We start from the raw sequence: 27,078 nt of genomic DNA, 5'->3' as shown, positions 1-27,078 counted from the left end.
AAGGCAGTCGCTTAACCAACTGAGCCACCCAGGCGCCCCTCCCATGTCTTTTCTACTTCAGAGTCCCTCTGAGCCTTGAACCTTCTGGGACAGGAAGGATTCCAAAAGTGTCCTGATAAAGGGTAATGGCAGGGGTGTGTTTGTTGGGAAGGGGGTGGGGGCGGGTGGGGACTGCCATGGAGGCAAGGAAGCCCAGACACACTTGGCTAAAATGGAGAACCCCAAGGAGATGAAAGTGGGCAAAATGAACAAAGGGCCTTGAATGCCAAACTCAGGGCTCAGAACCCAAGCTCCGCAGAGGGCTCCTTGGCACGGACGGCCCTGCTGCTGGCTTTCACCAGGGAGGCCTCAGTGGGCAGGCTGCACTGGGGTGATGCCACTTCATGTGTTTCCCTTTGTACTTAATCCCAGCTGCCGTAAAATCCCCCTGAAGTGCCACACATGTGGACGCTTCTCCCTGGCAACAGCGGTGGTGGACCATGGCAGGGAGTCAGCCGCAGCCCCGGGGCGGGGGGCATGGAGGGGAGCCCTACCACCCGCTGGTGGGTCTGGTGAGGGCCCTCGGGGCTCCCAGCCCGCCCAGGCCAACACTGGCCTTAATTAAAAATGAGTCTCCTTACAGGATCCAAACCACCGCCCAACCACCCCCTCCAACTGCTTTCAGTTCTGCTCCCGGGCCGCGTGCTGAGGCCAGCCCCACAAATAAAAACCATCACTTTTTCCCCCCCTCTCTTTCTCTCTCTCTCTCTCTCTCTTTTTTCTTTTTTCCAAAAAGGAGAGAAGCAGCCACAAAATCTTCTAAGAGGCTGTGACATCACAGCCCAGGTGACCCCAGCCCAGCCAATGGGCCAAGGCCGCGAGCTGGCTTCTTGCATCCTGTGAGCTGAGGTTGGGTTGACACTGTGAAGGCCTGGTCCCTCAACCACAGAACCACAAGGCCAGGCCCTCGGCCGCCTTCAGGGCCCTGCGCCGGCGCTGGTTGGCTCCTGATCCTCCCCACCCCCGGGCCGCCCTCGCACCCAGTGGAGCCCAGGCTCTGTCGGGGGTGAGCCTCATTCATTCATTCCCTGTGGCGCTGATGTTGGGCCTGGCTCTGCTCTCGCTGCCCTGTGAGCTCCTCCGCCCTGGCCCCTTCCCGCCATCTAATGATACACTCTGCATACGCTTCTGTTGAAAATTTGTGGCTAGACATTCCTGTGGGACTGGGAATCCAAATTCTTGGGTACAAACAGAAACTTACTTTCCTTGGGGATTTTTTTTCTCTCTCTCTCTCGCTCACACACGCACTCTCGCGTTCTTTCCTTTTTTCTTTTTCGTAGCAATAGGGGAAAAAAAAGAGACAAAACAAAACAAAAAAACAAACAAAAAGCGACACTACCACCCCCCTTTTATTTTCAAAAGTAGCTAGGAAAAAATAAAACGACAGCCAACCAAGTCAATCCTAAGCTAACCCCTGAAGGTCTGATTTCTTGCCTTCCTCAGAGAGGGGCATGGCCATGGCATCGAACAGCATCTTCGATTCCTTCCCGACCTACTCGCCAACCTTCATCCGCGGTGAGTAACGACTGCCCAGGGCCCTGGGCTGATCCTTTTGGGTGGGGAGCTGTGGCCAGGCCCCGGACGGCGTCCCTCCACCGACCACCCTGGCTGCCTTCAAGTGCATGGCCTGCCTCCCTAAATCCGCTGAGTCCTGAAAGTCTGAGGTGGGAAGAGGGGTTGGTGGCCTCCGTGGTCTCCTGGAGTGGACTTTTGTGGGACTTTTATCCTCAGTTGGTGGGGACAGTAAGTGGTGGGGGAAATGGATGCCACAAGACCTCAGCGGCCGACCTCGAAGGGTCCTGGGGTGGAGAGGACATGGAGGGTATCCTTGTGACCTGAGGCTTCCTGCCTCACTCCTGGTCCCTGCAGCCCCAGCCCCTGGCCCTCCACCCGAGCTCAGGCAGACACGGACTCCGGGACACACTCAGGTCTCCCAGAGCCAGGCCAGCCTCTGTCAAGATCCACGGATCTGGAGATCTTTCGGAGGACTGCTCCCAGAATTTCCAAGTCATCCTGGGCCGAGGGAAGCAGAGGGAGGAGAAGGAGGCTACAGGGTTTTGTGGAGAACTTGCAGAGCTCTGGGACACACCAAAGCTGGCTGAGCGTTGGGGGAGCAGGCCTGGGGAAGGTTTACAGATTTGGCCACAGGGGAGAAGAAAGTGTTTCTGGGTGGCTTTTGCCTCTATTCGTGGCCTAGAGCAACCCAGAGGTTTGCACTCCGTCCTTCAAAAAGGATAGGGTTCCTGGATCCCCCACTTGGAACCTCTGATGGAGGCTGGAACTCAGGGGGAGACTTCCTGCCTCTGCCTGGTTCTTAGGGCTGATGAGCCCTGGCCTCAGACAGCCCCCTGCTGCCTTCCTCTCCCTCGCCCCCCGGCGGGAGTCCAGATGGGGCTGTGGCACCTGAGCCTGGGGGTCCAGAGGCCCTGAGCTTGAGTCCCAGGTCAGTGGCTACCTTGCCCAGTGGCCTTAGGCAAGTAACGCAACCTCTCTGCGCCCCAAACGGAGGCCCCTCTGACTGTGACATTCTGATCGTCTGAGGCTGGGGATGGGCTGTGTATGAGGGCAGTGCCTCGGGGCTGTACACGGAGATAGGTTCTCCTCTAGAATAGAGGGGCTGAACGGGATCTAAAACTCCAAGGGCTGGCGGGGGCGGGGGGGCAGGTATGGTGTTGCCTTTCCTCAGCTGAGGTGGTCAGCTGAGATACAGAAGTTGGTCTGACTGTCTGCCTTTCTGTCCACTGGCCCGTTCCACTGCTGGCTAACAGAGTGACTCAGAGCCCGTCCTTGGGCGGCCAGCTCTGGGCAGGGACCAAAGTGCATTTGGGTGCTTATTGTTTAAAGGTTTCTGCAAGGGCTTATCTGAGGTGGGACCCCTTCCTCCTGTCTGGAGAGAAGCTGAGGCAGGCTATACAGCAGATGGGGACTTGGGGGGTGGGGGGCTGCCATCCCAAGGTGGATGCATTCCCGCCAAACCTGGTTGTGGCTGGTGACAAGCAACAGCCTCAGGTCTGGGAGCTGACAGCCGTGGCTCCTTCCTTCAAGCTGCTCCTATTATAACGCTATTCCCTTTGTAGTCCCCAGAGCTAATTAAAGGCAGTCTGTGGCAAGAAAATAAGAGTTTATAAAAACCATTTGCTGGGTCTTTGTAATCTGTGTTTCTCCCTCCATGAGCAAGATGGAGAAATGTACCATTTAAAACAAAGGAATCTTGGGAGACAAGACGAAGGAGCTGCCACCTAAGATGGGTTCCTGAGGCCATGGAGCCCCAGAGATGGTAGAGAGCAGCACAGAGTCTGAGCGAGAGGAGAGCTGGTGGCTTTGGGCTCAATATGCGCCCAGAGACAGGAGGCTGCTGGGCACAGCAGGCTGATTCCTGGTGGACAGAGACACAGATGTGCTTTGTAAGCCAGGGGCCGTGGGGACAGCTCCAGGTCTGGGGTCTGAGGGGTCTGTCCACACTGGCTGGCCCCTTCTCTCCTGCCCAACTCCATTCCCTATGTTCTGCTTATAGCACACTTACTTGGGGGATGTGTTGCCCGAGATTCACAGGGCTGCCACTGACAATTCTGTCCCCAGAGAGATCCAACCCCTGGGTGCTAAAATCCTGGGCTCTACACTGTCCTATGCGGGGTCCTTACCCTGTTCTGAGCCACAGATTTTTCTGGAGCCTCAGGAAACCTATAGAATCCTTCTCAGAGTCACACTTTTAAGTGCATAAAACCAAATCTGAAGGACTGTGCAGGAAACCAAATCTATGGAAATACGGTTATCAAACTATAAAAAAAGCAAGTGGTGAGACTGTGACCATGTGCCTCTGTCGTGACACACAGAGCACAGAGAGCTCAGGAGCTCCAGTAACGGCCACCACAAGGTGGTGACGAGGGTAAATGGTGTTTCCAGATCACCTGTGACAGCCCTAATGACACTGAAGAACATCTGTGATTTCAACCGGTGACAAAATCACTGTGGAAAGAGAAGCTGCATTTTAGTTGGAGGTTCGTGAAAGGAAACGTGTCACGTGTTCCCAGCCCAGTGCACAGACGTCCTGAATTCAGTGCAAGCAGGACCTCCAGGAGGCCATGCTGGCGGGGGGGCGGGGTCCTCAGGACCCCCACACGTCACCCTGGGGAGCTTTCAAACACATGCACTCCCAATTCCCAAAGGTACCTCAGTTCACTATGGGGAAGAGGTCTGGGAAGAGGGCGGAGAGCCATTCCCACCACGAAGTAGAGGGTGAGGAGGAAAGAGGGCAAGGCTCAACCCAGAAAGTTGGCAGACTGACGGCCGAGTTCCAGGCACCAAGATGGAAGGAGTGAGAGGGCACGGGGTCTCCTGGGGTGCCCCTGGCACCCCAGCAATTCTCCATTCTTCCGCCTCCTCCTCTGTGGGACTAGTCCCGCACAAGGGGTATTTATTCCTCTCTTTGACAAATGGAGACGCTGAGGCCTAATGGCTTTGACTCAGACATACTGCACGACTAGGGGCAAGTCCCTTCCTCTCTTTGGGCTTCAGTTTCCCCATCTGACAAACACAGGCAATGGCCTTGAGGATGCCCAAGGGCCCATCCACAGCTCTAAACTGCCCGTGAGGCCCTTCTCTGGGGCATCCCCCTCGCAGCACACCCCTTAACTGCACCCACGCGGGCAACAGTGCTCCCCACTGGAGTACCCTTCTGGGGAGGAAACTGGAGGAAATGGGCCTGAACTGCAACACGCAGGATTTAGGAGACCCTGGGGAGGCAAAGGTTTCCATTTATCTGGTAATCCCACAAAAACTTATCAGGGAGTAGAGTATGGAGATTCAAGCTCGGGCCCTGGATTCTGACTCTGCCCCTCGCTAACTGTGTAGCCTGGGGCAAGTCATTTCACCTCTCTGTACCTGTTTCCCCATCAGTAAAATGGGGATGATGATCACACCAAACTCACAGGGCTCTGGAGAGAATTAAATGAGCAGGGTGCCTGGCACAGAGTACAAGCCCAGTAAACATCCTCATTCTTATAATTTCCATGAGCCTGGCCTTGTGCTGGGATCTTGGATACAAGGGTGACTGGGTTAGGCTCTCTGCCCTTGAAGAGCTCAAGGTCAGGTGTGGGAAGAGATGAGTAAACTGAAAATTGCACTGGGGTGTGATCAGTGTTAAAAGGAGGGAAGAATGGGGGTCTAGAAGTTCAACGAAGGGGACTAGCCCACCTGGAGAAAGGGAGAATAATTCCCCTGGAGAAGTGACATTCAGGCTGGGTCTTGCAGGGTGAAGAAGTGACAAAGGGGGGAAAGAACCCCAAGAGAGAGAATGGCCTGGGGCAAAGGTGTGGAGACAGGAATAAGATGACTCTGGGCACCCTTGGGATGGCCCAGAGCGAGCGGAAGAGCTGAAGGACAGCCGGTCTGTCGGTCTGTCTGTCGGGCCACCTGTTGAGCCAAGATTCTCTCAGCAGTGGTTGGGTGGTTGGTCATTAGCTCCTCCCCTGAAGACGCCTGGGAGAAACGGAAAATGGCCTCTCAGGCATGAGGCAGGCAGGCCTGGGTGGAGGCAGGGGTTGGACAAAATGGCGCCAGGCAGCTCTAGCCCAGATGGTCTGACTCAGAGGTCACCGGACACAGAGGAAGCTGCCCAGACCAGAGAGGTCGGTCAGTGTCCTTTCCTAAACTCTGGGCAGTGGCCAACAACGAGGGACTCTCCTGGTTTCTGCACTGAAAGTCCCAAACCCCGGGCACCGCAGGACGGTTGGTCACCCTGAGTGGTGTGCCCACGGCGGTCTCCCCCGCCCCCGCCACCCCTGGGAGATGAACGGACTGACCAGACGGACCGCCAGCCATCCTGCGCCCACTATGGTGCTTGCCTGGCGCCCCGTCTGCTGGGCCCCTTTGACGGGGGCTCCCGAGGCCGCCCTGCACACACCCGTCTCCCCAGACCACCCTGTCTGTCCAAAGTGCCCCCCAGGGAGACATTCCTGGGAGCCCCCCACCCGCCACAGGGTCTGGGCGGGCATGAGCCGGCCCCACACAGTGGGACTGTGTGTCCAGGACTCACCCACGCCCACTACGGCAGCTGGCGGCCCCCAGCGGCCCCACTGGTCACATAGAGGGCCCATTGACGCCTGGGCCTTGAGGCCTGAGGTGGCCGCATCAAAGCTGAGGCTTGCTTGGTTGCCTGAGGGAGTGGGGGAGTTTATGCAGGGGAGGGGAGCTGGGAGAAGGATGCCCCTGAGCAACAGGGCCTGAAAACCTGACCTTCCAGAAGGCTCTGAGAGGCAGGGGAGAGCGGCATCCTCTGATCCCAGCCTTGCCTCTGAGCTAGTCCAGACTACTCAGTAGGTGGGGAAACTGAGGCCTGGGCTCAGAGTTTGGTTGGGGACAGGGGAGGGCCAGGCGGCCAAAACAGCAGTCCTTATTTCTGTCTCCCGGAGATGCCTCATCTGCAGGCCCGTTCTCAAATCCACCACCCAGGGTGTGCCCCCTGGTAGCTGGGGAGTCTCATCCCATCTTCAAAACGAGCTCAAACACCCCCTCTGCCAGGAGTCTTCCCCGGGACCACCTGCAACCACCAAAGAGCCTTGGCCTCCTCCAAGCTCTCAGTCCCAGGGCCAGCCTCAGTGCCCACCTTAGTGCTGAGTATCCTGCCTTACTTGGTGGAAGTAAAGGGAAAGAAGGAGGGAGGAAGGAAGGAAGGAAGGAAGGAAGGAAGGAAGGAAGGAAGGAAGGAAGGAAGGAAGGAAGAGCTTTAGCCCCTGGTGGAGCCCGGGCCCTCTGTCACTGGCCTTGAAATAGCACCTCCCAAAGGCAGCCCCCAACCCACCCCATGTGAGGGGGGGGACTGGGAATTGTGGGCCTGGGGTGGGAGTGAGACCCAGTCGTACCTTGAGAAGTTACAAGAACCAGAAACAGTGAGCCAATGCAGGAAAATATTGGAGCTGGCAGACAGTGCCACCTCTCATTAAATAGATGGGGAAACTGAGGCCCAAAGAGGAGTCTGGTCTTGTGTCAGGTCGAATTCAGCAGCAAGAAACCAAGTTTTCTTGTCTACCCAGCAACAGACCTTCCGCCTGGCACATAGCATAGGAGTAAGGCTGACCAGGTTTTTTTTTTTTTTTTTAAAGATTTTATTTATTTATTTGAGAGAGAGATAATGAGAGACAGAGAGCACGAGAGGGAAGAGGGTCAGAGGGAGAAGCAGACCCCCTGCTGAGCAGGGAGCCCGATGCGGGACTCGATCCCTGGACTCCAGGATCATGACCTGAGCCGAAGGCAGTCGCTTAACCAACTGAGCCACCCAGGTGCCCAAGGCTGACCAGGTTTGTGCTGTTGTGTAGGCAACGCGTTAATTCACCTCTCTGAGCTCAGTTTCCCCGTCTGTGAGATGGGGCTGGGAGCACCGACCTCCAAGGGAGCTTTCACGGAGTGAACGGGACCTGCTCTGGAGCCCCATGCATGGGCTGGTGGGCAGCAAGGGCTCACTCAGCAGTCTGTCCCAGGCTGGGCTAGGGCTAGACGCGCTGCGCCTCCAATTCTATCACTTGTCAAGGTAGGTGTTCTCAGGGCCAGAGACCGGTAAGCATGGAGGAGACTATAGAGAGACTGTGAGGCCCCTTGTCGAGGGCTCTCTGGGATGGTGGTGGAGAAGAGAGCGTTGTTTGGGGACAGGGCAACATAAAATGTGGTTACAAGCCCAGGCTGCAGCCGGGCACTGCCACTTCCCTGCTGTGTGGCCTTAGACAAAGCGCTTCAACTCTCCGAGCTCAGTTTCCTCATCTTTAAAATGGGGAGAACAAACAGTAGCCAATTCAAAGCTGGTTGGGTAGAGTCAATGAGAATATATATTATGTGCTTAACGTAGGGTCTGGTGTAGAGTCAAGCCGTCCATAAATGCTGGAAATTGTTGCTATTTAATGCCCCCACCCTCCACCCCCTGCCTCCTGGGAAACAGCCTGTCTGACTCTGAGCGGGACAAGGAAAGTGAGACAGCTGCTTGTCTCCTCTCAAGGCCCAGCTTACTGGCCACCACCACCCCCCACCCTCCCCACCCCCCGCAGATACCTCCCTGGATCCTTCCCCTGTCCCCTCCAGGCCTGGGGAGTGCCCTGCCCCACCCTCACTCACCGCCCCCCCCACACACACACACACTTGTGGAGAAGGACCACCCAGTGTTTCTTGCTAAATGGGTGGAGGAAAGGGAGGATGAATGGGCAAGCAATTGAATGAACCAGGACTGACCAGCCTGGGAGGTTTCCAGCGGGCCTCCTCACTTCCCCTTTGCCGGCTGGCTCATTCTTTGAAATGGCTTGCTGGTGGGAGCCTGAGCACTCCCGTCCAATCGGCACCACGGCGTGAAGGTTTAGGTTCCTCTTTGGGGTTTTCTTTTGCGTCTGGGAAGTGTTTTTGGCAAAAGGTTCAGACTTACATGTGGGCGGAAAGGGTGGATGCCCATAACTTACGATTTGCGGGGGTGACCAAAGTCGGCCCCCCTCAAAACATCCTTCACTGTGTGACCTGGTAACTAAAATTCCACCCTGATCACTCAGCTGCTCCTGGGAGCCCATCTGGGTCCCTATAGTCATGATACTTTGGAGCCAGTGGGTCCGCCTGGCCTGCTCACCTTTGTTTATTTTATTTTTTAAGTTTTTGTTTATTTAGATAATCTCTGCACCCAACGTGGGGCTCAAACTCATGACCCTGAGATCAAGAGTCTCACGCTCCACCACCTGAGCCAGCCAGGTGCACTCACCTTTGTTTAGAGGAGAGAGGTGGCTGGGTGCAGAGCAAGCAGAAGGTATTAAGGGAAGGGAAAACTCAGGGCTCTCAGATGGAAAACAGGGTGAAATGTAAGAGGGTGGAGAGGAGAGGAAAGGTTCATTTTGGTCATGCCCCTGCCTGAAACTCAACTTGCCTGGGTGCTCTGTGGCTGCGCACCAACACCCCCACAGCCCCAGGAAGTGCCCCCCACTCTGAGGATTTCCCTGTAGTCCTACCTCAGTGGACCTGAATCCTGTTCCCTGCCCATGCAGGAAGTATGGGGTGGGGGGGCAAAGCCCCTCCCAGGGTTCTGCACACCCTCCTATCTTAGGAAGATGTGTCAGGTCCAGAAAGGTTGGAGTGAGGAGCCCCATGTTGGGGGTGGCCCAGGGGTTCCCCCTACAGAGCAGCCATATACCTCCCCAAAGAGGAAAAGAAGCCAGATCTGAGCACAAGGCAGCTTTAGAAAAAAGACTGGAAGGAAAACACTAAAATGTCCTAGCTAATGCTACACAGTACAATTATGGCAGGGAGGCTTTGTCACTAATTATTTGGCAACTGAGTGTTTTCTAAACCTGTAAACACTGAGCTGGGCCTCCTACCGGCCTAGGCTGCAGCATGGGGCCAGCCTGCTCTTGCCAAGCCAGGCGCCGCTGGCCATCCCCCCCTTCCTCTTGCCAAATCACCATGTCTGTCATCTTCCTCCCGGGCCCTACCTCCATAGGATGTAGAGGAAGGATCTGCCCTGGGCTGGGCAGAGCCGTGCATACAGCAGGTACTCAGGAAATGCTCGTGGCCTACATTGTGGTCCCAATCTGGAGACAGTTTTCCTGGAATGCCCAGGGCTTGGGATGTGATGCGGACCAGTTGGAGCCGCTGATCTTTCAATGGACGTTTATTGAGCATCGACTGTATGCATGCCACACACTCTTCTGGGAACTGGGGATACAGGAGCAAACAAAAGGCAAAGATCCCTACCCCCGCCCCCACCCCGGAGCCGATGTTCTAGTGACAAGTGGAAAGAGTTCACCTCTGGAAAATGCCCCAGGGAGATAGGCCAGCACCCCTCTGGTCTATGCCTTTCCTATCTATGCAGAATTTCAGCCTTCTGGGACTTCCATAAATGCTCCCATGAGCCCATTAAATCTTCATCACAGCTATCCCTACCTCCGTTGCAGAAATGAATACATAAGCAGACTCAGTAATGGTATGACCAACTGAAAGTAGCATTTAGGAGGAGAAAGGCAATGAAGAAGGGATATGGGACTCACATTTGTTGATGACTTACTGTGTGCCAGGCCCTGTGTGGTTCCTTTGCAAGAGTATCTCATTTCACTTCATCTCTACAGTAATCCATGTAGTAGGGGTTATTGTTATTATAGATGGGGAAACTGAGGCTCAGCAAAGGGATGGGACTCACCCAAGGTCATGCAGCTAGTAGCCCAAATGCATGTTAGAACCTGTCTGTCATCAAAGCCAGCCCAACAAAGCTCTTCCTTCTACCTGGCAGACATCTCTTCTTCTTGAAGGCCCAGGAACTTACCACCTCCATGGAGCCCTCCCTGACACCCCCAGGCAAAGTGATTTATATCCTCCTCTATGCAACCAACGCACCTCTAGGCCCTTCTCAAATAATTCCAGACGGCTTCGCAGGAAGGGTAGAGTCTGAGATGAGTAGGTCTGGGAAGGAAGGAACATTGGTGGTCCAGGCAAAATTAATGGTGTGGGCTAAGGGATAGAAGAAGGATCACAGAGAAACGGTTTCTTAGAGATGGGAGAGCTTGTGGGTCTTGTGGAGAGGTTGAGGGAGAAGAGGCTGGAGGGGAGGTGGGCCAGGCCTAGAGGTCAGGCATGGTGTTCAAAGCAGGGAATCCAGGCAGGATCCAAGCTGAGCAGTGATGTGGGACAGAGCATCCCATGACGCACCGGGCCGCCTCTGAAATAGGCCAGCGTAGACGTGCACCTTGAGCGCGGATATGTGTGTGAACAGAGACCACAGGGGCCCTCCCGCACCCACTCGCAAGCCCTATTTTTGTCACTCTCCAGACACACATCTGAGAGATCGAAGCATACTTGTTCTCAGGCACGTAGAGTGAGTGCTCCATGGATGGGCACGTCTGTGGTCTGAGGAGGACAAGGGCACTGGTTCAGAGCCGTCGAAACTCGACCCATCCCGGGGAGAATCCCAGCACCGGGCCGGTGACAATTTGCAGGGCACGGCACAAAAGGAAAACGTAGGGCCCCCTGCACAAAAATCATAAGGAATTTCAGGATGGCAACCACAGAATATTAAACCAAGCACGGGCTTCTTCTAAGCAAGGCACCGTGAGCAACTGCATGGTTTGGGTGCCCAGGAAGCTGGCCCGGCTTAGAACAGCCCTAGGCTTGGGGCTGGGGGGGTTGCGCCTAAGAATAAACCTCTGTCTGCCTTTCCTTCTTTTGTGTTTTATTCCTTGGACTTGTGCAGGCTCCCACTCTCCATGAGTCCACAATTTAAGAAATACTACTACCAATAAATTAAGCCTAGGGTAAGATCATACCTTGAAGCTTTTAGAAGCAGCAAGAACTAATTAGGGAAAACACGAATCCATCAACATCCCCACCCCACCTGCATTTTATGTTGTAGATCTCCTGAAGGATCTAGGAAATTTAAAAATAAACTCTAATCTCAACACCCAGAGAGAAAACCATATTCCAGACTATTTTTCCCTGCATCTGGTGTTTACCTCTGGAGTTACCTCTTCTCTCCGTGGGTGAGGCCAGGCGGAGACATACAACATATCCAGGAACCTCATCAGGAATGTTAATAATCATGATGCGTGTACATCAGGCTATGTCTAGGAAGAGACTAGTGTAGCTCTGTCCAACAGAACTTTCTGTGATGATGGAAATGTCCTAGGTCTGTGTCACTCAATGCTGTAGCCCCTCGTCGCATGTGAATATACGCACAGTCTGTCCCTAAAATGTGCCCACCCAGTCCGCAACTAGCACAACTGAGGGACTAAATTTTTAATCTTATTTCATTTTAATTATTTTAATTTAAATAGCCACATGGGCACGATAGCTACCTTGTTGGGCCATGCAGATGTAGGAGAGCTTTATCTCTTGGAATGAGATTATGGACTTTTTCTTTTTCCAAATCAAAATGTTTGAAAAATCTTATACACAACAAGCATGGATTGCTTTTGTCATCAGAAAAAAGCTACTAAAGATTTTAAAATTTGTAATACATTCAATGTATGGGGGGGTACACTTCAGATTTTTAAAAGCAAATCACTGGGGAAGATTGATCCTGGCAGAATGAGATCTATTTTTACTTTTCCTATCAATGTTCAGAAAAAGAATGTGAGGTTTAGAATCAGAAGCTGTGGGTTTGTCTCCCGGATCCGCCACTTACTGGCTGTGTGGCCACTTAACCTCCCTGAGCCTCAATTTCCTCATCTGTGAGATGGGGATATTGACACTACTGACCTCCCGAGGCTGCTGTGGGGACTGAACCAGGCAGCAAAGGGGAGTGCACAGGGGACCCGCGGAGCAAGGGAAGAGCTTTAGTGCAGATGATTTCTGCAGGGGTGGAACCGCGCCTCTCTGTGAGGGGCATTACTCACAGTTCTCGCTCGCTCGGCTCTGTCTGCCATTTCCTAGAAACCAGGAAATGAGGGGGGCATCTCCCACTGTGTGTTCAGCAGATGGTGCCAGGTGTTGAGCAGAAATAAAGGGGCTCTGTGACCAAACAAGACTGGGGAAGGCTGTGTCAAACCATGTTCAACAGAGTATTATGCTGAAGGACTTTTCAGAGCCTTTAATATGCTAAGGAACAGGCTCCTTCTCAGGCTGGTGTGCTGAGGAACCCACTTTGGGAAAAGCTGTTCAATTCACCCTGGCTACAGGCCCCGTGGGGGCAGGGAATTATCTTTTTCAAGGACAGAGGAAATTGTTTAAGACTTGAAAGAGAAATTAGCTGGATCCTCAGTGCAGAAAGGAAAATACAAAATTGGAATTAATAAATGCATTATTGTCTAGGAAATAAAATTATAACAACTCAACTCTTAAGTAGTTATAATATTAGCAGCAAACACTTGCATATAGCTCTTACTAATGCCAGGCGTGATGTGCTTTACATATCTCTGCTCATTGAATCCTCACAACCCTATGAGACAAACACTATTACTAAGTCAGTTTTATAGATGAAGAAACTGAAGGCCAGAGAGGTTAATCCACCTGCCCAAGGTCACCCAGCTGGGGTTCCACCCCAGGGAGCCCGCATCTGGAGCCTGTGTACCTCGTCACAGCACCGTAGCTTTGAGCTAATCGAGGTATTCTCAATGGAGGAACATTCCGTCGCTTCCACTGGTCCCCTTCCTGGGAAGAACTGGTAGCACTTCCGCCAGCCTGGTCGATCAGAACCACTTTCTTGCTGGGTGAGTCAACACTGGGCTTCAGTTTTCTCATCTGAGAAATGGGTCACTTGTCACCTGAGGACCAAAGAGGGGAGATTTGTAAAGAACAGTGCACGGTCCATTCAGAAGGCACTTGATGTATGGTGGCCCTTTTTCACCAGGGCATTGACTGAGGCCCAGAGAGGGCAAGGAACGACATGGTCGAAATTGAGCTTGGAAAGCACTCCAAAAAAGCCGGGCCAGAATCCCATGGCCCAAGCAAAGGGCTTCTTTCTCATCTGGCTAGGGCCTGTGTTATCCTTCTCGTGACGGCACTGTGAGCACCTTGGTGGGGGCCTCTCCCTCTGGGTTCCTCTCCCCGGGCCCCCAGCTCCCCTAGGGGTCCGTCCTACCGAGTCCAGATTCTGTTTGATCTAGCATCATGCCCGAGCCTACTGGCCTGGGCATCTTGCAGAAGTCCCCTGGAATTCCCTCCTCAGGTGCCCCATGCGGGGGGGAGGGGCATGCACACACACCTGCCTCTGCCCGTTTAGGGACCCCCATGCTTGCCTGCTGCTCATTCCTCTGCCCTGACTCACCCCTGAAATTGACTGCGAGTGTTGGGCTCGGCACTTTCCATACATCACAACCCTACGGGGTCAGTATTTCGCCCAGAGGAGGAACGTGAGAAATGAAGGCACTTGTCTAAGGTCACGTCGTTTAGGAGCAGTATAGCAGGGCTTCAAAACCAGGCTCTGCCCACCCCTTCGACAGGCAAAGCCCAGTGCAGGAAAGGCAGTTCCCGAACACCCACGCGATCTGCTACTCACCCCCACACTTCCCCTGCTCCCATGCATGTCAGGGGCTTTGTTGCTGGGGTGGGAGTTGGGTGGTTGACCCTCATATCCGAGCTGGGTCCTTCCCTCAGGCTGGGCCGGCTTCTCAGGCTGCAACCCAAGGGGGGAGCACAGGGCTCTGAGCTCAGAAGGGGCTCCCGCACTTGGGTTAATGCTCTGCAGCTGCCATCTTGAAATTCTTATTTCATCTTGAATTTCATCTTTGGATTTGTGCTTTGTAAGTGAAGTTGGATGAGACAGAGGAGCATGCGGGGACTTGGGGCCTGGGCTCAGGCAGGCCAGGCGTGAGTGTGGGCATGGGGAGGACAGGTGCACATGACCCACACACCAAGGTTTTGGCGGGGAGCGGATGTCTATGAGGGTCTGCACTCACCCCACAGTGTCCCCATGTCCAGGGGAGTGCAACATTAAATAGCAAATACAAACATCATGACAAGTCAAGAGATGCCATGGAAGAAATCTAGGAGCTTTCAACAGGGATCCTATATGTTCCGCAAGTTAGGTAGCTGGCCCTGCCTGAGGACTGGGGGAACATGTGCAGTCCCCAAAGATACAGCGTGGGTGGCAAGGGAGCCCAGACCCATGCTGCTTTTTTCCCACGTGAGAGGAGTGGCAATTCCTCGGGTCGTCTCCTGGGGCATCCTGGGCTTTGTCAGGAAGAGAAGACCCAGTCCAAGGGCCTGGGGACGTGCAATTCCTTCCAGTGACTGAACTGAGTTGGGCATTTCTGCCTGGGACTGCTCGAGGGTACGCACCAGCTCAGACTCCCGGGGCAGTCCCGTACCCTGAGCAGAGGCTCGCCTCCCAGCTAAGCGCAAGAGGGGATCTGGACTTCCGTGCCCTCCCTGGCTGGACCAGGCCCCAGGCCAACACTCAGCCCCCTGCCCCAGGGAGGCTTGGACCAGAAGAGTGGGCCAGAGGTGGTGGGTGGGCTCCTGATGGCTTCCCTACCCACCTGGACAGTGGGCCGGTCAGACAGACACCTGACCTGGGCTTTTAGATACATCACGGCTGATGAAAAGCTCATAGTGGCCCCTACTGACTGGGGGAGGCAGGACTAGGCTCAGTCAGTGACATCCTGAACTTGTGATCAAGCTGTGCTCAAGGTTGGGGCTCAGTTTGTGCCCATTCAGGGAGCTCAGACGAGGGTCTTGGATGTCTTGTTCACAGCCGAGCCCCCAGTGCTGAGCTAGATCTAACTCATAGGATGGGCTCAGGAAATACAGCTGGAGGAATGAATGAGTAAACACAGTCTGCTCAGGGAGCCCAGCCCTGGACCCTGAGAAGATCTGAACTTTCAAATCAGCCAGACCTGGCATCTTTGCTCTGCCGCTCCCTCCCGTACGGCTAGTTGCCTTCGCTTTTGCTCAGTTTCTTCATCTGCACAATAGGGAGAATGACAGCACAGAGAATTTACTAAGACAATATTTCAAGTGCTCAGCTCCGCCCGTAGCCCATGTGAAACGCTCAGTGTGTGAGAATTAATACCATTATATTAATGCTCAGAGTTTTCTCTCTGGCTCTCAGATCTCAGGCCTCCGCATTTTTTGAGTGTTTTTCTATAGTTTCCAATTTTTTCCAATGTGCTCATATTAGAGCTGACCCTTGAACAACACGGGTTTGAACTTCAAGAATCCGCTTATACGTGGATTTTTTTTCCCCATAAATACAGCACAGCACTGTAAAAGTATTTTCTCTTCCTTCTGATTTTCCTGGTAACATTTCCTTTTCTCCAGCTTACTTTATCGTATAGAATTCACGTGACATACAAAAAATTAACCAACAGTTTATGCTATCAGTAAGGCTTCCGGTCAATAGTAACTAAGTTTTGGGGAAGTCGATGCTGCACAGGGGTCAGCGCCCCAACCCTCACATTGTTCCAGGGTCAAAACCAGTTTTATCACAGGGGCGGGTGTGTGTTGTGTGACGGACCCAATCGATGCTGTGTCTTAACAGCATTGTTTTACACAGACAATAAATGAAAGGAGGCAAGTCAGAGTCAGCTTCTGTCACGTATCCCCTGGGGTCCCAGCCTCTGGAGGCCCTGACAACATTTGAGGCCCTGTGCCCCCACTCTGGGCATGCACCCCTGCCCTGCATGCGCCCCTCCCCCCATTCATTAGCCTTCAGGTCAGACCAGTACCAGCGAGGGGTTCTGGGTAGGACCTGTGGGTGTGGTGGGGCCTCCGTCACAGCTCAACAAAGCCCGGCCTCCACCTTAGGCCCCGGCACTCGCCCCACCCCCACCGTGCACCTAGGAACATGCACATGCTCACACAAGCAAACATGCAAGAGAGGCCACACCCCCTACAACAGACACCCGGACTTTTCAGGAACCCCTGCCCGTGGGGACCAAGGGACACCTGGTGATGTGGTCTGAGGGAGGCCGCAGGGGAAGCTGCTTTACCCCTACCCAGGCTGGTCCTGCTTCTCTGGCCAGGAAGTCCCTCCTCTTCCTGGGAGTCCCCAGACACCTGCCAGTGGCCCCTGTCCAGTGGACTGGTGCTTGAGGGACAAGGCCTCACGGGGAACCCAGGACTGACGGCACAGGGTAGAGGCCCCGGCCCAGAACAAGGTTTCCCGGCTGAGAGAGGCCTCAGAGATGCCTACAGGGGACCCATCATCTGACAGGTGGGGAAACTGAGGCCAAGACAGGGAGGGGCTGCCCAGGGTCCTCAGGAAGGTGGCAGTGGGGGAGGTGGCCTAGCCCCATGGCCGTGCACCGCAGAGGCGGCAGCAAGGAAGGCAGGCTCTGGGTGGTTCAGCTTCCCCACACATCTCCCTGGGGCCATGTGGGGGCCTTCCAGCTCCAGCGGTCTGATCTTCTGGGAGCTCTGGAAGGCTTCAGGGAGCTCCAGGTGAAGTCCACACAGCTCCCTGGGTGGTGGGGGAAAGAGGATGCAAATAGGAAGGGGCCCTAGGGACCTGGGTTAACCCCCTGAACTCATTTCTGGCCTCTTCTTCCTGTGGGTCAGTTAAAAAATAGCCTCCCATCTGCCAGGGCTGGGGGTGGGGGGGCGGGCTCCATCTGGGGCTGTTCGGGTCCCCCTAGCCTAGTACTCAGACCTGCTCACTCCAACACCGCCCCCCCGCCCCCAAGACCAGGCTGGGCTGTCTGTGGCGAGGTGGCCCATCTGACGAGTTCTTTCTCCCTTTGACTCAGCACTGAGTATCACCACCACTCTGCTGAAGCAGTCGCAAGCCCAGGGGGCTGTCGTCTGAGTCTCTGCCCGCCCATTTTATAGATGGAGAGGGTGAGGCGAGGCACGGTGGCATCAGGACATAGGGCAGGATCTGTCCACCAGCTTCTAGGCCAAAGCCCTGCCCTTGCTTCCCAGGGATGCTGGACTGTGCCCCCCTCAGGGAGCAGGCAGCAGGAATAGTGGGGCAGGGTCTTTGCGTCCCCAGATTAGAAAGCCCACCGTTCCCTGGAGCAGAATCGGCAGTCTACCTGGGTGTGGCCCCGGGAAGATGGGACAGTCAGCCTCACCTGGAGTCAGGCTGACCTGAGGCCGATCCCAGGTGCCCTGTTTCTCTGCTCTGTGACCTCAGCCAGGCCACTTAGTTCTCAGACCCTCAGGATCCTCATCCGTAAGATGGAAGACAGCCATGCCTGCCCTGGAGAGTACTTGTGAGGACACACGAAGATGCACAGGGCCTGGTATGTGGTGAGCTCAGGTAGCAAATTATTAACAAGTATGAGGTCTACACACGCCTGAGGTCACAAGCACCCTCAGACTGTGGTCATCTGTGAGGCTGTTCTGGTTGGAGCTGAGTATCTGGGATGGAAACCATAAGCCTTAGACCATAATGTGGACAAATGGCTGAGTAAATGGGTATTTTCAGCCCAGTGGAACTGGCTGGCTCAGAACTGGTCCTAAGGGAGGAATCTGGGATGGACCTAAGATGTGCATACCAGGGTGTTCCCGGCAGTGTCTTCATAACAAATGCACAAACACCCGAAAGGGCCAGCCACGAGGGAACACTACGGTGGTCCAGCGGGGAAGCGGGGGTGTCTTCACACTCCCCCTCCCCGTCCCCCATGCCCAACAGCACAGACACATGCCCTGCCAATGGGGAGGGGATTTAATGAGCAGGGCAGGAAACATACACAATGTATGGGTGCGTTTCATAAGCAGGTTGAAAACAGCATGTAATATATGTTCCCAATGTTAGAAAAGAAAAGGAGGTCGGGGGAGGAGAGAAGAAATTAAATCTATACGTACAGTAGGAGCACCAGAGGGCTAAAAACCAAAATGTTAACAATTGTTCTGGGTGGCAGGATTATGGGTGGTTTTAATTTTCTTCTTCGTAATTTTATTATTTTCCAATTTTTCTTGAATGAATGTGTATTATTCTTATAATCAAAAAAAAGTGTGTTTTAAGAGATGGAGTGGGGGGATTAGAGAGTGTTCTTGTCCTTTAATAGACTCTAAAACTGAAGCCCAGTGTGAAAAAGATGAATATTCATTCATTCGCTCATCCATCCATTCATTCCCTCACTTACTTATTCACTCATCCATTCATTCATTCATTCACTCATCTATCCATCCATCCATCCATCCATCCATCCATCCATCCATCCATCCATTTTCAAATGCTTCTAGACACCTCCCTAGAGCCAGGGTCTAAGCTTCACAGCCAAAGGGCTTAAGGTGACCCATCTCTGATCTCAGGGAGGTCACAGTCTGGGGCAGAAAAGGACATGATGGCAAGTCCTTACGATGCCTTCAGACAAGGGACCACAGGAGTAGTGAAGAGAGGGGGGCCAGGGCATCCTGGGAGCATCAGAGATGGTCTCACAATGAAGGGAAATTAGGACAGGGCTTTGGTGCACACGCAGGAGTTCTGGAGTTCCAGAATGGGGGAGGGTACCACTCGCAAAGGCATCATGGGCTATATGAGAGAAGATCTACTCTGTGTGGGAAAGTGTGTCAGGAGATGAAGCTAGAATGTTCTGTGAGCCAGGTTCTTCAGCGGCTTTGAATTGCCTGGCTGTGCCACTCAGTGGTCGCATGACTCTGAGCAAGCTGCGAAACCTCCTGGGCCTCAGTTTCCTCACCTGGAAAATGAGCTAACGACCTCATCAGGTTACCGCAAGAACCACGCTAGGCAACAACTGTAACGCACTCAGAACAGTACCAGGTGTGTAGACAGGGCTATAACACGGTTCGCCTTGATTATTTGCTATTATTTACACTTTATCCTGGAGGCATTCTGGAAACCAAAATGTTCTTAAGCTAAAAATTAACGCTAATTCATTCATGTATGGATTTCATTCATTTGCCAGATGTCTATTGAGACCCTTGTATATACCCAAGCGTGTTTTTAGGCACTGGGGGTAGAGTTGCCAGGCCAAATACAGGACACCCAGATTATCTGAGTTTCAGACAAATAAAGAATTGCAATATTTGGGATAACTTTATATGAGAAAAGTGTCTGTCGTTGGTCTGAAATACAACTTAACTGGATGCTCTGTATTTTCATTTGCTCAATCTGGCGACTCTAACTGGAAATGCAACACCAGGTGAAAAAACAAAACCCTTCCCTCCTGGGGGGGACATTCTATGGGGGAGAAGAGACAATTCATAAGTAGAGGCATAATTTCTCAGGCAAGGATAAAGGTGCGGAAGAAGTTTAAATCAAGGAACAGGGCTGTATTGATTTCCTAGTGCTGCTATAACAAATTACCACAAATTTCGTGGCTTAAAACAACACGCATGTCTCATCTTACAGTTCTGGGGGGTCAGAAGTCCTACATGAGTCTCACTGGGTTAAGATCAAGGTGTAGGCAGGGCTGTGTTTCTTTCTGGAGGCTCTGGGAGAATCCATTTCCTCGCCTTGTTGGGCTTCTAAAGGCCACCCGCTTTCCTTGGATGGTGGCTCCTGTCAATTTTCCATGTCACATTACCACTGACTGTCCTCTCCTGCCTCCCTCTTCCACTTCTACAAGGGCCCTTGTGAAAAATTGGGCCCACCGAGAAAGTCCGGGATAAGCTCCCCATCTTGAAGTCCTTAACCTTCATCACACCTGCAAACTCCCTTTTGCTGTGTAACGTCACATGTTATTGGTTAGAGGGCTTGGGATGTGGATATCTTTGGGCGCCATTATTCTGCCATTATTGAAGCACAGGGGCTCAGAGAAGGCTTTTCACAGAGGGTGACAGGGACCTGAATGAGGTGGTGAGCGGACCATGCAGACAGAATGTGAGGGGCTCTCCAGGGAGAGGGAACCCTATGTGCAAATGCCCTGCAGTGGGGGTAGGATTGGTATTTAAGGACCAGCAAGGAAGCTAGTGTGGCTGGATACAGGGAGGGAGCAGGTGGAAAGAGATGAGGATGGAGAGATGGAATGGGGGGCCGGCCGTGCAGAATCCCAAAGAGCTAATCCCTCCCCCACTCCTGGCCTTCAATTCCCCAAACCCTGTCCCTAACACCATCCTGCTCTGCTAAGCTGACAGCCACTCCAAGAATACTCGCATTAAAGACCAAACTCCTCCCGGAAGGATTGTAGGATTAGAAGGAAAGTTTCCCTGCAGCATGAGGGATTCAAGTTAAATGTTTAGAAGAACTTCCTGTGTGCTAACAGGAAACGGTCAGTTACCTGCCAGAAAGTTTGGTAACATGTGGGAGACTAGGTCTTGACTGAGGGTCAAAGGGGCCAAGTGCCCCAGGACCCCACATTCAGGGACCAGCCAAGCTCCCAAGGTGAGTGGTGAGTCCTGACCTTGACCACTGGCCATACTGTGACCTCAGGAAGCCACGTCCCCTCCCCAGCCCTGTTTCTCCAACACAAGAGAGTTGGACTCAAGGATCTTCAAGGTCCTCCCAGGGTTGACCAGCTGTAATTCCCACACCCTAAGACTCTCTGACTTTAGGGATCGTATATTCTAGGACAAAAACCTCATAACTGTGTGACCGCAGACAGGTTCGCCTACCCTGCTGAGCCTCAGTCTGGGCACTGTAAGTGGGGGTGACTGCAGAGCCCACCTCCTCAGGCGGAGTGATGGAGCACACAGGCAGCACTCAATGTGAGCTCCAGGGACAAGGATTCTAACGTCACTCTCAGGGCCTCAAGTCTGTGACCCTGTCTCCAAGAGCCTGACATTTGCCGGCTGTGGAATTTCAAGTCTCCAGGAACCCCCGCCCCCCCAGCAACTGCCAGCGTGCCCCCAACGCCCTGGCCTCCCCCATGTGCTGGGTGGCAGGCCCACCCCATGACCACATGAAAAGCCATTCCCCCAGGGTGTCCCCACACCTGGGAAAACCGGCAGCCTGCCCGGCACTGGCCCCGCCTGGTGGCTGGAACACCGGGCAAGATCAATGAAGCCAGGCTGGGCTCCCAGTGCAGCCACCTTGTTCCAATCAGGGCTGGGCGCCTTCCGCTCCGGACCCCCGCCCGGCCCCGAGCTGCTGCCCCTCCCGGGCCCTGCCCAGCAGCCCACGTTTCCAGCCCCGTGACCCTGGAGAAACGGTGCCCACTGCCTGACTCCCCTCTGGCTGCAGGCTGCCCAGACCTGGGCGTTGAAGAACCAGCTGGCCGATGGGGCGGCCAGAGGAGGACCAGGGCCCTGGGGTAGGGGCCAGGTCTGGTCCTGGCATTCGGGCATCAAGCCATAGAAGCCCCTCCCACCTGCAGCCTCAGTTTCCTCCGCTGCACGTCGGGCTACTACAAGTCACCCCATCTGGTTTTGGGGGCCGTTGTGAGAAAAGCAGAAGAGACAGGAGGCAGAAAGTGTTTTAGGAAATGTGGACATGCCCGGTACAGAGGAAGGGGGAGAAAGCAGGTGGGAGAAGCCAGTTCTCCCTTCCTCCATCTGGGTCCTTCTCAGCCGCCAGGTCTTGGCTCGGATGTCACCTCCTCTGAGAGACCCTCACTGAACACCTGCTCTAAAGTATGGGTGACCATCTCCTCCCCCTACACACCCACCCAGTCATCTTCCATCCCCTAGTCTTCGTCTGTTTTATCCAACATCCCAAGATGCTATCAAATATTGGCGTTTGTCTGTTTACCTCCTTGTTTATCTTCTGCCTTCCCCGCCGAATCAAAGCTGCATGGAGCTGCTGCCTGTTTTGTCCATACCTGTACCCCCCGCACCTAAAACAACCACCGGCACGTAGGCTGGAGGTACACAATGAGTGGTTGCTGACCGAGCAAATCTAGAGCCTCCTCCCCGTCTGCTTCTCATTTCTCCTCTTCCTGTCCATCCCAGCTCCCCGCATCGGGCACAGGTCTCCCTGAGGACAGGACTGGGAACATTTTCCCCTGCACTCCTATGGATGGGGCCAGGCCTCTGTGAGCTGAAGGAGCTTCACATCATCAAGCCCAGCCCTGATTTGACTGAGCCTCCAAGATGGGGCAGTAAGAGGGCCCAGCTCCCACCGTAGGTCTGAGCACCTTCTAGGATCCCCTTCCAGAAGCCCCCTCAGGTGCAGCCAGAGACACACAGGTGCTAAACGTCACATTCTTGCCAGTGACAAATGCATGCCAACAGTAAATGACAAAGAGTGCCCAGTGTTTGAGCCTGTGGCCTAGACATGCCAGGCAGGGATTTATGAGCCTGCTCAGGTCTCTGTTTGGCTCTGCCTACATCCTCAGCACCTCCCCGAGGACCATGGGCCTGGTAGGCAAGGAGGGTAGGTAGGCTGGCGTCACTCCGGGAGCAGATCTCCCTGGCCGCACCCCCCAACACCAGCCATCCAGCCCTGCTGGCCTTTGGTCTCTCGGGGTCACCTGTGGACCCTGGGCCACTGCTCTGTCTTGCTTCCATGGTGTCTACGCTCCCTGTGTAGCCAGCCCAGGCAGCCCAGGCTGCCGGGTGCAAAGTTCAGCTCCCACATTTACCTGTGGGGTGAACTGGAGCAAGTGACTAACCTTCCTGTGCCTCAGTTTTTCTAGTGTTATAATGGGGATGATGACAGGGGGCCCAACACATAAGGTGGCCATAAGAATTAAATGAAATAATACCTGTAAAGCATAGATAACATTCTTTATTATAATTGAGGGTCCCGGGTTCCTGGGGTGAGCAAAGCACAATTTCAGCATCAATAGAGCTTGGTTCAAATCCCAGCTCTGCCGCTTCCTGGCTTCCTCAGTCAAGTTCAGTTCCTCGCCCATAAGGAGGCCCAGTGACACATATCTGGAGGACTACTGGTAAGATTTAAGGAGCTCAGTAGGGAGCATGCTCAGCGGGGTCTGGGGACCCAGAAATGCCCCATGTGGGAGTGCTGCCATGAGGAGGATGGCTTCAGAGGCCACCAGATCATTTGGCTGAGATTGAGCTGGAAGATAGGACAATCTTGTTGAAACAGTGATCTGGTCGAGAATAAACATTCCCCAGTTTTGACACACCATGGGCAGTTTTGCAACCATATACAAATGTAAGCATTTTTGTCCATTTTTTTTTTAGAGCTTTGGTGGGGGTGGGGAGGAGCTTTTTCTATTTTTTCCCCTTTGCTTTTCTTTTACAATGTTTTATTGTAAAATATAGTAACAGAAGAGTATATAAAATATAAATATTGCTTAAAAAATAATAATAAGACAGACATCCAGAATAAATGATAAAACAGAAGCCACTTAGCTGTGGCTTCCAGACCTGGACACTTAGGGCCTGACAGGCTGAGGTGGACTGGGGAGCAGGAGAGGAGGGACAAGACCAAGCCTGGGCCTTCAAAAGGCTTGTGTAGGGGAGAGCTGGGCCAGTGGGCAGGAACTCAGAGTCAGGTCCAGCTGCCAGTGAGCCTCCTATGTGACCCTGAGCATGTCTCTGACCTCTCCTGGACCTCAGGAGCCCCAGAACTGTCCTAGCTTAACATGGAATTCTAGAACATTGAAGATGGACAGTCCTCCTGAGGATCAAGTGTGGCCCAATGCACTTAGCTCCCTGATGAGGTGTCTGATGCCCAGAGAGGGAAGGGACTTATCCAGAGTCACCCACCAAGAAACAAGGGGACGGCTTCCCTGGAGCCAGCAGCCAGGTCCATGAGCCTTGGGCCTAGCCCAGGTTATAGGTCATGATCGTCTTTAGGCTCCCTTCAGGCCCAGTTTTCCAGGATTCATTGAGGACTGGGACTCCTTTGAGTTGATCAGGACATAGGGTGCAACTGCTTCCCCAACCAGGGAGGGTGGCAGAGGGAAACTGGAGCACGAAAGAGTGGAGGAAGCCACAGAGAAGAACTTTCAGGTGTTTAGAACTCAGCACTGGCGAGGGGTGGGGGAGGCCAGGACTCCAGCTACATCCCCGGCCAGACTGGAGACAGTGACCCACATAGAGAGCTAACACATTTACAAGCCGAACAAACAACTATAAAACCGGGACACCCCCCACCCCAGCCGTCTGGATGCAGTCCCCATCCCTATCGCACAGCATGGTACGGAGTGCTCCACTAGCCACTGGGCATGCGCCTGAGCACCCTCACTTCTCTGGCCTCTGTTATCCCTTCTGTTATTTGGAAAAAAAAAAAAAAAAAAAAGCTTGACCACGTGCATCGCCACCCCCACGGAGCATGGTGAAAATGAAATATTGCAGCCCGCGGAGTGGTTCAGACACTGGCTTTGGAGGGAGAGGGACCCGATTCCAAATCCAGGCTTCCTTGCCACGTGGAACACTCTCTGAGTCTCAGCTGCCACATCTGCGCAATCCACACGATTGTTCTAAAGTTCATCTCGGATAATGTCGGCAAAGTAGGTGCTCAAAAAGAGATGACTCCCCAGGCCAGGGGAGATGTTGCCATTGGCTGGTGGGGTGACTTGTGGGCAGGACTGCTTACCTAATTTGGGGGGGCTCGGTGCAAAATGAAAATGCAGGCCCTTTGTTCAAAAAGTCTGAAGGATTTCGAGGCAGTGAAGGCAGAGCAGGAGATCAGGCACAGGCCCTTCTGCAGGCAGGACATGGGGTTACAGGCCTGGGGAAGCCAGCCCTGCCAATGGGGCATGGGGGGCGCCGCGGAAGCCCAGCTCAGGTGGAGGGGCTGAGGCCCTTCCCCTGGGGCTCCCACCGCCTCTCCCCGGGGCTGCAGCTGGGATCCCGACCGCCGGGCCCTGCCACTCTCGTGGCCACGGGAAGCAGCATAAAAGACCGGTTCTCCACCTCGTTCTGCCCCGTTTTTATCTCATGCCATGCATACAGTACATAGTTGATTTCTTTCCGCAAAGGGCTGCGCTTTTTTTCTTTTCCAAGGGCGACACTGGAAAGCCATGTGGCTTTTATTGCTGGCAGGAATGTCTGAGGCGTTCCTTCACCACCACATGAAATGGAGCCGTAATCTTCATCTGCGTAAGGCCAAAGCCCCCGGTCGCCTCAGAGCCATCAGCCTCTGAGATTAATTAAGGCTTCACAAGGACTGACAGCCATTAGGACCTTTTGGGGGAGGTGGAAAATCCCTAATGGGACTGGGTGGGCGGTGGGGTGAGGAGGGCCCACCACAGGGAGGAAGGCACCCTGGACCAGAATCAATGAGAGAGGGTGGGATGGGGTTCCAGACTCAGCCCTTGGCCTGGGCAGTGACTTAGAAGGAGACCCTTTCCCTCCCTGGGCCTCAGTTCTGCCACTTGACAAACGGGAGATTTGGATATGATATCTCAGAGCCCTGTTGAGGCTGACTTTCTAAAATTCTGAATCCTGCCCACAAGTTTCATGCCAGGATTCTAATTCTCTTCCATGACTAACTTCAAGCATCTGATTCTGGTCCATGAGAACAGAGTGTGGGGCCAGGCTGCCTGGTTGGAATCCCGGCTCCATAGTTGCCCAGCTGTGTGCCCTTGGGCAAGTTTACATCTTCAGTTCTCTCACCTATAGAATGGCACTGATGCTGTACCTCCCCAATAAGGGTCCTGTGAGGCACAAATGAGCACAAAGTGTGGGATTAGGCCTGGCATGCCAGACTTAACCGTAGTCAGTAATGATTAATAGAGCTCAAGATTCTAATCCCATGGTTCCAGTTCAATTCCAAATATTGGTTTTGGACTGGCGGCTATTCTTGCCATCTGATTAAGGCTTGGAGATGTTTTGGACCTGAATATCCTCCCGTCTTTCCTCCACTGTAGGGAGTATGAGAGGTGACAGCCACAGAGGAGCCCTCTCCCTCCCTGACTGCCAGAGCTGAAGCCCCTTCCTGGGCCGGGGAAAGAGTATGCCCTTTCCAGAACCCTCCTGGGCTCCGAGTTACCCAGGTCCCTCTCACCAGTCTCTGTCCCCTGCCCCCCACCAACGAAGAATCCTCTGATTTGATGACTCTGCCAGCAGGGAGTTCTGCACCGGCCCGCTGATGTGGCCGGAGAGTCCCGGGCACTCTGACCAGCCAGCAGAGCAGAGACAGTCTGGATCAAGGAATCCTGTTGAAACAAGGGCCCTCCGGTTCTGAGGCCCAGAGTGGGGAAGCTCTTTACTCTCTGAGCCTCAATTTCCCCATCTGTAAAATGGAGAGAATAAAAGATGCTGCAGAAGCCCCTTGAGGGTTAGCCGTAATTGAGGTGAAACTCCCAGCACACAACAGGACTCCAACTAATTAGGGAAATTATTAGTCATAGACCAAAGGGCTCTACCAGAATTATTTCCCTCTTTCATAAATGACCAAAGTGAGGAGCAGGGAGGGCAGTAGGAAGACCAGACCCCTTGACGGGAGCCGAAACCAGAGCCCGCTTCCCTGATGGGGTCTGCCTCCTCGCCCCTGGCCAGGCACATGCTGAGACCACCTCTCTCCATCCTTCTCTCCTGTCTCTCCAATTCCCCAAGCTGAGTGCCCTCTCAGGAGGACCTACAGGGGAGTTGGGGGTGGAGGTCCAGGGCTTCGCAAAAGAGGGAGTCAGTGCCACCTGAGGAGGTGGGAGGTGAGGAAAGGGGCCCCTTGGACTCGACCCCAAAGTCACAGTGAAACCTACCTGGGGGTCCACGGGGAGCCAGCCTCGTGCCTCCAGGGACCGTGGAAGCTCACTCCTACCGTTCCGATGGGGATGCTGAAGACCTAAGGGAGACACACAGACTCTGGCATCTCCCCTGGAGCAATGGGTGTTCACGGTCTCATCTGTACGTGAGGCACTGGGGGACCATCGTGCGGGTCCGGGTGGATGT

At 53.9% G+C, this 27,078-nt stretch overlaps 1 protein-coding gene across 1 annotated transcript in view; it reads left to right on the top strand.

Annotated features, from left to right (window-relative positions):
• Positions 1–1,482: 1,482 nt before the first annotated feature.
• Positions 1,483–27,078, top strand: part of RUNX3 (RUNX family transcription factor 3) — a 60,437-nt gene continuing 34,841 nt past the window's right edge. Inside the window, exon 1 of the mRNA XM_081817769.1 lies at positions 1,483–1,554. Within this exon, the coding sequence (XP_081673895.1) occupies positions 1,491–1,554 (64 nt within the window). The 5' untranslated portion in view covers positions 1,483–1,490. The remainder of the gene's footprint in view (positions 1,555–27,078) is intronic.

Source organism: Leptonychotes weddellii, chromosome 4 (assembly GCF_054177405.1).
Source record: "Leptonychotes weddellii isolate Sample4059 chromosome 4, ASM5417740v2, whole genome shotgun sequence".
NCBI lineage: Eukaryota > Metazoa > Chordata > Mammalia > Carnivora > Phocidae > Leptonychotes > Leptonychotes weddellii.
Note: the sequence above shows the minus strand (reverse complement) of the source record. Positions and strands in the feature narration are given on the sequence as shown.